Source organism: Grammomys surdaster, unplaced genomic scaffold, assembly GCF_004785775.1.
Source record: "Grammomys surdaster isolate TR1022 unplaced genomic scaffold, NIH_TR_1.0 126059, whole genome shotgun sequence".
Classification (NCBI taxonomy): domain Eukaryota; kingdom Metazoa; phylum Chordata; class Mammalia; order Rodentia; family Muridae; genus Grammomys; species Grammomys surdaster.
Window position 1 is genome coordinate 5,253,941 of NW_021620869.1, and position 11,543 is coordinate 5,265,483.

At 46.1% G+C, this 11,543-nt stretch overlaps 1 protein-coding gene across 2 annotated transcripts in view; it reads left to right on the top strand.

Moving 5' to 3' along the window:
- Iqca1 (IQ motif containing with AAA domain 1) overlaps positions 1–10,935 on the top strand; it is a 106,591-nt gene extending 95,656 nt beyond the window's left edge. Inside the window, exons 17-19 of one of the 2 annotated variants that reach the window (XM_028755405.1) lie at positions 4,329–4,506; positions 6,127–6,365; positions 10,314–10,935. In XM_028755405.1, the coding sequence (XP_028611238.1) occupies positions 4,329–4,506; positions 6,127–6,365; positions 10,314–10,433 (537 nt within the window). In that variant the 3' untranslated portion in view covers positions 10,434–10,935. The remainder of the gene's footprint in view (positions 1–4,328; positions 4,507–6,126; positions 6,366–10,313) is intronic. The other variant, XM_028755406.1, reaches the window with a different exon arrangement.
- Positions 10,936–11,543: the final 608 nt, after the last annotated feature.

Sequence of the window (11,543 nt, forward strand, 5' to 3'; positions counted from 1 at the left end):
GGAGAAAAAAAAAGCAGAAAGAACCGAAGGAGGGAAGTTTTTCAGTCCAAACATCATTCAGAAAGAAACAATTCAGAGAACTTTGCTCAGTTACGACCAGAGGCACACACAGAGTTATTATTACCATTTCCTATTGTTCATAATAATAAATAGCAAACGGCCTGAAATTCTCCAACAAAGGCCATCAACAGCACAGCTAAGTGCCCTGCATCCAGAGCCTCTGGGGAGCTCCGTCTCAATTGCTTCCTTCCTCCTTTTCTCTCCTTTCAATGGCCCCCTCCCCCACACTTCCCCCCACAAATCACCAGAAAATTTCCCACAAGTTAAAAAAAAATCACAGATACTGGGGCTTGTTATTCCACACCAATTTGTACCAAAGCAAATAGTGGTTAGCTGTGAATTTCTGATTAAATCGGTAAGGATTTTAATCACTTATGTATTATACATCATTTTCAGCAGGTAGAGGTGATTTGGGTAAAGCCCAAAAGCTCAATCTTTGCTTCTCCAAATGAGCCCTGATTGCCCTGTCATTTCAAAAGCTCTTAGGAAGACTCATTTGTTACATATAGTTCATCTGGGAAGCCAGTGGTTAGCGCCCTCTGCCGACCATGTTGAGACATTGTGGGAAGAAAAAAAAGGTCCGAGTCTGAAGTGTAAGGAGCAATGCAGGGCTGTGCTTAACCAGGGTTCGCATATATGATGTCATCATAGTGTGAATTGCTAATAGACATAGTGATTCATTCTCCCAGATAACAACAGCTTGGGTGATATGAAACTCGGGAAGCCTGGGCTACGGGCCGGTTCTGCCATTCTCCTTAGTTAGCTGTGTGTCTGTCATCAAGTAATTTGACCTCTCTTATTGAGTCATCAGCCAGAAGAACCTCTGAGTTCAGGAAATTTGTCTGGCTTCCTCTCCCAAGAGCCCTTAGCTTTATAGCAAACCAAGTCCAAAAAAAAAAAAAATCTGAGGAATGTGGTTAATGAGAGATCCAAAGGCGCATGGGCAGCAAGATGAGATAGACACCTCACACAGGAAACCAGCAAGGCCAGAAGCCGGCAGAGACGGAAAAGTCAGTGGTACAGATGTACAGATGAACCACCTCTCCAAGCCCTACATCCACCCTTCCTGTCTTGTCTCACAAAGGCCATCCATAGCTGGGTCTGTTCTGTAGAACATGGAAGGTTCCGGAGGCACAGCCTCACTGTGGACAAATTAAACGTTTGCTCTGTTCACGCAAATCCTTGGCCGTCAGGGGAATTCCCTGCTTTTGAAGACCACAAATCACACAACTGGAAGAGCCTCAGTGCAGAGATGACTTTTGCTTCAGCTACAGGTCCAGCCATCCATCCTTCTCTGTCTCCCGTAGCTCCTCTGGGACCATGCTAGACTTCTCCAGGGACCTGCCTTTGAAGACCTGTCTTAGGAGCCAAAGATGAAAAATTCTGGAATTACTCTTCCTCCCCTCCTCCTCCTCCTCCTCCTCCTCCTCCTCCTCCTCCTCCTCCTGTTTCTCCTCCTCTTCCTGTTCTTCCTCTTCTTCCTCTTCCTCTTCCTCTTCCTTCTGCTGCTCACTCCTGTTCCTCCGTGTCAGCCCAGCCACCTCAGAATGTTCAGAAAAGTTCAATCTTGGGGGGGGGGGGGAGCGGGGGTCCACCCATGCTGCTTTGAAGAGCCCAGCTCTGCCCTGGCAGACCCTTGCTGGTGCCTGCCTCATGACGTTGCTGTAAGCAGACAGTCAGTCACGTCAGAGACGGAGGCGCAGACTGAGACAAGGGCGCCTGCTCCTGCGTTTGCTGCACCATTACCCTTTGTTACTTCATCTGGCCCCAGCCTTCCTTACTGCCACAATAGGTCTCCACCGGGGAATTGCTTGCTTTGTTGGTGCTGGCTGCGACGCTCATTTTGTGGAGCTAACTGCAGAAAAGCAAATTGAAATTGCCGTGTGGACGCTAGCCACTAATTTGAAATTGCACACGGTAATACAGTCGTGAGAGACTGGCAGGCCAGCCGTGGGGGGTGGTGGCTGTGAGGTGGCCAGCTAATCAGGAGCTGTTTCCCAGCATGATTGATGAGCAGGCCCGTGCTGAATGAACAGCTCTGAAATGGAACTGTACTGGCCTGAGCACTGGGGAGCTGTGGACCGGATGAACACACCCCTGCTTCCCCATTCCCCACTCAAGAGAATGCACACCCCCTCAGTGTGACAGTGTCACCGCGGATGCCACCGAGGATCAACATTTGTCATCCAAATAGGCTACTTAATTTCAGATCTCCCTGCCATTTCAGGACAAGCAAGTAGCAATATCCCACCTCAGAAAGGTGAAAGTGGGCACCGCCATCACCATAGCAACTGGGCTACTAAGGGTGAACGAACTCAGCCATGCAGGTGTGTTCCTGTTTCCAGGCTTCCAGAACCCTCAGGTCAATCCTTTCTCCACCAGTCTTTAGGGGGCTCACATGTGCACCCCTTACATCCTATCCACCCCTACAGGGCTTGTTTGCTCTACTTTGCCCCTTAAAGGCCTTGTCTACCCTCCCCATTTCCACTCAACCTGGCACCATTCCCTCTCCGCCCCATAGAAAATGCTTTTGAAAAGGACCACAGCACAGAAGTAGCACAAGCCCCCTCACAAAACCCTTGAGAGATTTCGAAGACCTAAAGACATTCGGTCTGTGTGGGTTGAAGGCTTAATGTTGCTAAGATGGGTCCAGTTAGGTTGCTAGCTGTGATAAAGCACTGACCCAAGCCAACTTAATGAAGGAAAAGATTTATTATATCTTACGAGTGCATTAAGGGAAGCCAGGGCAGGAGTTCAAGCAGGACCCAGGGTCAGGAACTGAAGCAGAGACCACGGAGGAACGCCACTCACTGGCATGGCCCTCGTGACTTTCTCAATTCTGCTTTCTTAACAACTCAGATCACCTGCCCAGGGGTGGCACCACCCACAGTAGTCTAGGACCTCCCACCAAGCATTAATCAAGAGATGCCTCACAGATGTGCTCACAGGCCAATCTGATGGAGGCAGTTTCTCCACTGAGGTTCCCTCTTCCCAGATGCCCCTAGCTTGTGCTGACAAACTAACCAGCACAGATGGTATCTCCCCCAAGATCCACCTACCGGTGCAGTGCAACCCTCACAAGCATGGCAGCTGACTCACACACATTTAAAGCTAATCCTAAGTTTGTGTGGAAATTCAAGAAACCTAGACAAAATAATGAAGCCCCCAATTCTAATGAGCTAAAATCTACATCTTCCCAAAGGAGACACCAATTGACCACTAAGTTCATGACAGGATGCAGAATACTGGTAGTCACTAGTTAACAGGAGCCATGATGACCAAACCTGGGTGTGGGCATCTCTACCTAAGTTACCTTCCCATGCTTCCTCCTCATCTAGCTGTACCAGTGAGATGTAACTCCAATGCAGGCACTGCCCATGGCAGCAGGGCCAGCTCTGCTTCTCTCTGGGGTCCAAGCAGAACTCATCCACACTCCATCTTCTCCCTCTCAGTGTGTGTCTTAGTTAGGGTTTTACTGCTATGAACAGACACCATGACCAAGGCAACTCTTGTGGGAACAATATTTAATTGGGGCTGGCTTACAGGCTCAGAGGATCAGTTCATTATCATCGAGGCAGGAGCATGGCAGCATCCAGGCAGGCATGGTACAGGCAGAGCTGAGAGGTCTACATCTTCATCTAAAGGCCGATGGGATAAGACTGACTTCCAGGCAGCTAGGATGATGGTCTTATAGCCCACACCCACAGTGATATACCTACTCCAACAAAGCCACACCTTCTAATAATGCTACTCCCTGGGCTGAGCATATACAAACCATAACAGTGTGGATATAACACTGAAATACTACGCCCTGGAGCTGCCACTGAGCTGCTGACATAGTGGCAGAGTACTTGGTGGCATGAGAGCCAGGACCTTGAGTCCTCATAGTGCCTTGAGCAGCAAAGGAAAACTTGAGTCCATCTTCTAGACAGCTCAGAAAAAGTGGGCTCCTTCCTCTTAGAAATCAGCTTTCTGGGATGGCCCATTGAGAGTCACGGTCTTGGGTCCTCCAGCAGGTGCTTCCTTTCCTTCCTTCTCAATCCCAAGTCCAAATGCCAGAGGCCAAAGGCAGGATATTACCACAAGAAAATGTCAGCCACATAGGAGGCTCTTCCCAAGGCGCATCCAGGATCACACTTGGAGAAACTGGGAACAGAGCCTCGAAGTGGCCTCGCCGAGTGCACACCACCACACGTGCCCCTTCATGTTCTCCGCTCTCAGTTTTCTTCTCCCCGTGACTTAATCTTTCTCCTGTCTCCTCCTTCCAGAATGAACCAAAACGCCTAAAAAGATACCTCCCCAAACTCCTGAAGCTCCTGAAACCGGATGATAGGATCCTGATTGTGGGGACCACACATCGACCTTTCGACGCTGAGCTCCAGCCTTTCTGCAGAGTATACCAAAAGATTATTTTGGTTCCTAGACCTGACTATGCTTCCAGATACGGCAAGTATCATTAAGACTTTCCACGAGGCACCAAGGGCCAGCTTGCAGGCGAGTAGAGCAGGAGAGCTGTGGATGAGTTCAGAACAGTGTTTCTCAGCCTGTGGTCACGACCCCTTTGGAGAGTCGAATATCAGAGATCTTACATATCAAATGTTTATATCATGATTCATAACAATAGCGAAATCATTGTTACAAAGTAGCTATGAAATAACTTTATGGTTAGGAGAACTATATTAAAGGGTCACACCATTAGGAAGGTTGAGGACCACTGGTTTAGACGAATGTGAGCACTTCAGGGGCCAAGGTTGTTAATCACTTCATCTGCAACAGATGTGATCCTGGCTTCATAAAATCCACGCTACACACACAGGAAGGAAGACACTAGGACCTGTTAGGTCTCTATCCATCTGGGGCTTGTCTGTCATGTCGGCCCACAGTGGTTCTTCACAGCCAGCCAGGCCAGAAGAACAGAGGGAAGGGGGGTTGGTGGGTGTCACAGGTGACATAACAGGTAAAAAGAAGAGGGAACAGTGCTGAAGGCTGGGTAGAGGTGAGGGGAAATGAAGAAAGTATGAAGAGATGAGGAGAAACAAGAGGCTGTGCACAACAGGGGCCAGTGAGGAGGCTAGGCTGGGAGGAGCAGAGAGGCGAGGACCCTGCTCCCACAGCAGTATAGAAGACTCCATTCTCCTCAGTGCTCCCCTCCCTCCTCACCTCATTCACTTTTCCTTTTCCTTATTACACATATTTTACACTGCAAAGAGATGCTGTGGTCATCTTAAAGGACTACAGGATTAGGCTTAGCTTTGGGCTAATCAGCTTCAGTTGCATGACAAAACTGTAGTCTTTAATGGGAAGCTGTCAACAGACATCACAGGCAATTGGAGTCCGTGACCAAAAAAAAAAAAAAAAATTTCCAGGCACCTCCAAGCACTTAGGTCATAGTGTAGATACGTTCCTAAAAGGTCTCTGGCTTCATCATCATGGTAGAAAAGGCATCCCTTTCTCATAGGCAGGAAGTACCTCTAACAGAAAGGTTCCCCAACCCCAGCAGCCATCTGAGGAGCTGCAGTCAGCCAGCATGTTGACAGCCATCAGGGGAAAAGGCAGAAAGTACACTTGCTCTCTTTGGTCCCGTGTGTGGTGTTACTGTGTGGAACCTGGCACCAGCTAATAGAAAACGGGAATTTATATTCTTATTCCAGTTTCAACAATAATACAAGAAATGAACCTTATAATTAAAAAGAGAAAGTCATTCATCTCCCACTTATCCAAACTCTCACGGAAACACAACACTCGGAGGTGCAGTGAAACCACACATACCCAGGGTCAATTTCCCATTTTAAAAGTTGCCACATTCACATTAAACCACACAAGTTTTGTTTTTCTTTGTCAATTTACAAGAGACCTGAGTTGGAACCACAGACCTGGGGGTCTCCAGTAAGCATGCCCCTGCTGGAAAATCCTCCAGAGGAGAGGAATCTAACAGATTCAACTGTCTGCTCATTTGACTTGCAAACCAGCCAGGGTTGGTTTCTCTGTGAGACTGGGGTTTGAATGGAGAGCCTGGCTCCACGGTAATTTTGTTCTCTGTCTTTCCCACTATCTTGGATGTGACAGTTCTGTGGAAACAAATCATTCTACGCCACGGAGGTGAGCTCACCAACGCCTTGAACATCAGTTGCCTATCTAAGGTCACTGATGGCTTCACACAGGGACAGATTGTCCAGGTGGTCAAAGAGGTGCTCACAGAACGCAGAATCCGGCAGCAGGCTAACAAGCCACTCACTGCCATCGAGTTTATCACCATGATGACCAACATGAACCCTGTGTACAGAGAGGAGGAGGAGAATTTTAAGGTAACGGAGCACCCTGCCAGCCAAATCCTAGGCAAACACTTGCCCCATGAGCTCCCACTCCCTCCATTGTCCTGGCCTCTGTGGATTTGAGTCCTGCCCCTGGGAAGAAATTTGAAACTCATAGAGTCTTTTGCACCTCAGGCATTTACTTGCGCCTGGGAAGTAGAGTACACGTCTTCTAGGTTGATCTGTGGCTACGGGAGTAACAGCTAAATTGTGGAATTAAGTGATAGCTTGAAAGCCACTGATTTCGGAGCTGGGAAGGTAAGGATGCTCAGTGGCACAGCCTTAGTGGCACAGCCTCAGTGGCACAGCCTCAGTGGCACAGCATTTGCCTAGAATGTACAAGGCCCTGGTTTCAGCCTCCAACCTTGCCTACCAAAAACAAAACCTCTTCCTCTCTCTCTCTCTCTCTCCCTCTCCCCTCCCTCTCCTTCTCCCTGCCCCTCTCCATCTCCATCTCCCTCTCCCCCTCCCTTTCTCCTCCAACTCCCCATCTCCATCTCCCCCTCCCTCCCCATCTCCATCTCCCCCTCCCTCCCCATCTCCATCTCCCTCTCCCTTCCTCCTCCATCTTCCCTCTCTCCTCCCTCCCCATTTCCCTCCCATTTGCTTTTGCTTCACATTTCATATCAGGGAACAAGTTTGAGACAGGGAAAACTATGCCTGACTCATCTTTCAAGCTGAAGCTCTCTGGTCCCTCTCCTCACAGTGTCCTTCCTTTCTCAGTCTCCTGTGTACATACAGTAAGAAACATGATACACATCATCAAAACTCCATTTGCCAGTGTTGGGAAACATTCCAGTGCATTCGTGGGAGGTTTTAGATCCAGAGGAGACCTAAAGAGACTTCATCTCATGTCCTTCTTTCTTAAGGGAATGAAGCCGCCGAGGGCCAGAATTTCTTCATCTGTGAAGCTGAACCAAAGCATAGTGGGAAGCCTTGACCTAGTGCCTAGGCTGGTGGGCATTCCTCAAAGGCTTCTTTCTTTCCTTTAGAGCAGTGGTTCTCAACCTTCCTAATGCTACAGCCCTTTAATACAGTTCCTCATGTTTATGATGATTGATCCCCAACCATACAATTATTTTCATTGCTACTTCATAACTGTAATTTTGCTGTTGCTATGAATTGTAATGTAAACATCAATGTTTTCCCATTGTCTGTTTTCTATGTAGCCCTAGATGTCCTAGAATTTACTCTGTAGACCAGGCTGGCCTCAAACTCAGAGATTCACTGCCTTTCCTCCCTGGTGCTAGAATTAAGGCCTGTGCTGCCACCAGCACCACCACCTGGCAAGTTTTTCTATTCTATCCTGTGAACTGTTTAAATTGGCATTCTGGTGGCTTAACTGTTTATATTAGTTTTAAAAATATTCATTATCTTCCAGAGGCATAATCTTTTCTGAAACTTCCCCCCTTTTTTTTACCCCTTAAACACTGATTTTCCTAATTATTTTTGAGAAATGTGGTTTAGCATGTTAAAACCTAAAGCTTTTTTTTTTTGTAACTTTGCAAATTGATCTCTGGGAGTTTCTCCTGTGCTGGTTGTTTGAGGACTAACTGTGACTCCAGGTACAAATGCGCATCCTTCTCACCTCTGTTCCTGACAGATTAAATCATCTGTTCATCTCTAAAGAAACCGAATCATTTCCCACCATCACCCTATTCCCCAATCATAGTGTGGCACCAGGCACAGTGCCTAGCCCCAAGTAGATCTTTCATAGATTTGTTAGTGACACATGTATTGAACAGTTGGGCAGATGGAATGATGTCATCACACTTCTGGATGCTTTGAGGACCAATGCTAACATGGTACAACAACTGGTCCATAAATCTTCCCTAGCTGTGCTTCTGAGAATGTGTCTACTGAGCTCACAGCTCCCCATGAACATTCCGTCCCGTTCCTTGGATGTGGTGGAGAAAACATGCAATGCCATAGGGTATAATCATTTAGACCTTGCAGCCTTCTATTTTATGGTTAAAGAGCTTGCACTATAAGGAAATGAGGAGAGGTAAGCAGAAGTCCCTCAAAGGGATCTTGATACACAGTGCTTGCAGAGCTTTCGAGGTAAAGGGAGAGAGTAAGTTTGCTGCTAGCTGACCCTAAGATCCTCAGCCTAAGCCTGAACTATTCTAGTCCAATAGAAGCCTGAAAAGAGAGGAAGAGGTCAAAAGAGAGTTAGAGGGAGGGACAGTTGAAGGGATACTCACTGACATCTCAAGTAGCCCAGAGTCACTAGCCTATGGATGGACAGGAAACCACTGACCAGAAGAGCAGGGGTCTGCAGAAGCTGCAGCAGGCCAGAGAACAGCCTCTCCTCTGGGGACTCCAGGAGGCACACAGCCCTACCATACCTTGACCTAAACCACTGAGACTGTCCCAGGACGTCGAGGTCCCAATTGTGCTGCTCTGAGTCCTGATTTGAGAAATTTATCAAAAGGTACATGGGAAGGTTTGGAGATAGGAAAAAGAATGAGTACATGGTATAATCATATTACAATCTCAAAACATAAATTTTAAATTGCACAAAGAATAAAATGCTTTGAATACATATAATTTCATGTTCAAGAAAATAAGTGAAAATATGATGTCCACTAGAAATGAACTTTTGAAACAGAAAAAAAAATACTAAATTAAATAATAAGATAATTATCTTTTAAAATCATAAAACGATACTTATAAATGGAAAATAGTAATTAATTAAATAGTAGTTAATTAAATTAAAACTAGGATAAGGTCTTAGACTAGAAAAGGTCAAAGAGCAAGCCACAGAACTGGAAACGGCCCTAGGGAAGGCATCACAGAAAAACAAAACAGATCGAATTATAAAAGTAAAGTTAAAACCTGCAGAAGACACGTAGAATGGAATTGACCTTTAACTAACAGAATTCCCAGAAGAAAAGAAGATAAGGTAAGTCTAAAGTCATACTTGCAGAGCATTTTCCCAAATTAAAAGCATGAGGTATCAGATTAAAAATAAATTGCAGGCAGCCAGTTAGACAAACGGGCAAATCCATTTTTGTCAACTATTACAAGTCTAAGAATAAGATAACAAACTGAGCTTAAAAGCTATCAAATTGCCCCAAAGATCAGCATAGCCAATCACACATTTCTTTGACAGCACGAGACACTAGAAAACAGTGACTTATACCTTCAGAGTGCAGGGGGTAAGGGGAGGAATGATCATCTAGCTAGTATTTATACCCTGCTAAACTAGCACCCACATGACCGGAAACAAAGTCATTTGAAGACAAATGACTCAAGTAGTCTCCCACTCACAGAAAATAACTTGGTAACAGCAAGTTAAACTATGCAGCCGCATCAAGTGGTGTACAACTGCTATTATTTATTCCAGCTCCAAGGGATCTGATGCCCTCTTCTGGCCTCCCCAAGTACCTGCATACAAGTGCGCGCGCGTGCACGCAGAGGAAGAAAGAGAAGGGCAGAGGAACGGGGGAAAAATATCTTTGTTAACAAATTTGTAAGAAAATGGATAACTAGCATCATTTGCTGAGATTATCTGTAAGGTGATAAACTGAACGTTTCTCAGGTTTTGAATAAAGTATTATCAGTGCCATGTTCTACATCACCTCCCTCAGAGGATGTTGAGGCCTCCTGTGGTCCCAAGTGTCTACCGATTGAGCTACTAATGGCTGGCCACATGTGAGCCAGAAGCCATACACATTACCAGGAAGGACACACCCTCAGGCTGTCTTAACTAGGCGGGACTGTGCACAGGAGTTGGTATGTGGTTCTCTAAAACTACTAACTACCAGAGGACACATTTCAAGTCACAGGAATCCAAGTTGGAAACGTACTGAACACATATCAAATGTCTAAGAGCCACTTACCGTCCCCTTCCTAACAGGCACCTACAATCTTTACCACCAGGATTATCTCGGCATATTCATGTCATTTGATCATTTCCTAACCATCTTTTCATTCCAGAACTGGTATGCCAAAACCCCTCTGGGGAAAAAGCGAGTCTTGTCACTAACAGTTGGTGGCAACAAAGAAAAGGAAAAGGACAAGGGAAAGAAAGGGAAAAAGGGCAAAAAGAAGAAGTAACGTCTTCCTCAGCGGCCAACCCCGAGCATCTCGGCCCCAGCATGTCGGCCCCAGCTTGTCAGAGAGAGGCTCATCCCTACCCACCTGGGGAAGCCCACAGAGAAGCTACGATGCAAGCAGCCACTCCAAGGCACTGTACCCTAACCACTGTGTTCCCTGTTATCCTTTTGGAGGCTGCACACCAGGCGAGATGTCCCTTCCAGCCATATCTACTGCTTGCCACTGTTCCTTAACTCACGCAAAGTCTGTCTATATCAAGTTTGCTTCCCACGTGCCCCGCACTCTCCCCAGCTCTTACACTTGTCCTATTAGTTAGCACCAAGATTACAACATATAGGGAGGTCTCTCCCGGGGTGAGAGCACTGTAATTGTACTGTTGGTACACTAGCTGTTTGTTAACCCATACGCATTGTATATTTTGTTGCACATATTTTAATAAATTAATTATTTGCTGTAGTCATGAATATCACATAATGAAATAAAGCTGTTGTCCTTGAACTGACTCAGTAATTTGGTCGCTGGAGTTGAGCAAAATCTCCAGTTGCGGAGTCTGACAATCTCCTAGCATTTAGATGAGGCTCAGGAAGTGTGGTGGTCCCCGCTGATAATTGGACCTCTGAGACAACCGGCCCTAGATGTTACCTGACCTCTGCAGGCCAAAGACTTGGCAAAAGACAACAACATAAAAAATGGAGTAGGGACTGCAGAGACGGTTGACAGTGTATGTGCTTGCACAAGTTCTGGGTTGGGTTCCTAGCACCCCCAAAGCTCACAAATATCCCTAACCCTAACTTTAGGTAATCTATCACCCCCTCTAGCCTCTGAAGACACCCACACTCACAACACCCACACTCACCTGTATATACCTACACAGAAACACACATGCACACACATAATTAAAAATGATAAATCTTTTTAAAAATAATACAGGGTAAGTGCAAATACAATAAAAACCCAAATGAGGAACTATAAAGAGATAAATAAAAATATTTGTGTAGAGGTGAGGTAAGGGATCAAAACAGAAATTTAAATTTTGCAAAATCATGACAGGCTATTTGGTGGGAAAGAATACTTTAAAATAGTGTTGAGGGGCTTAGTTACAGAAAGAGA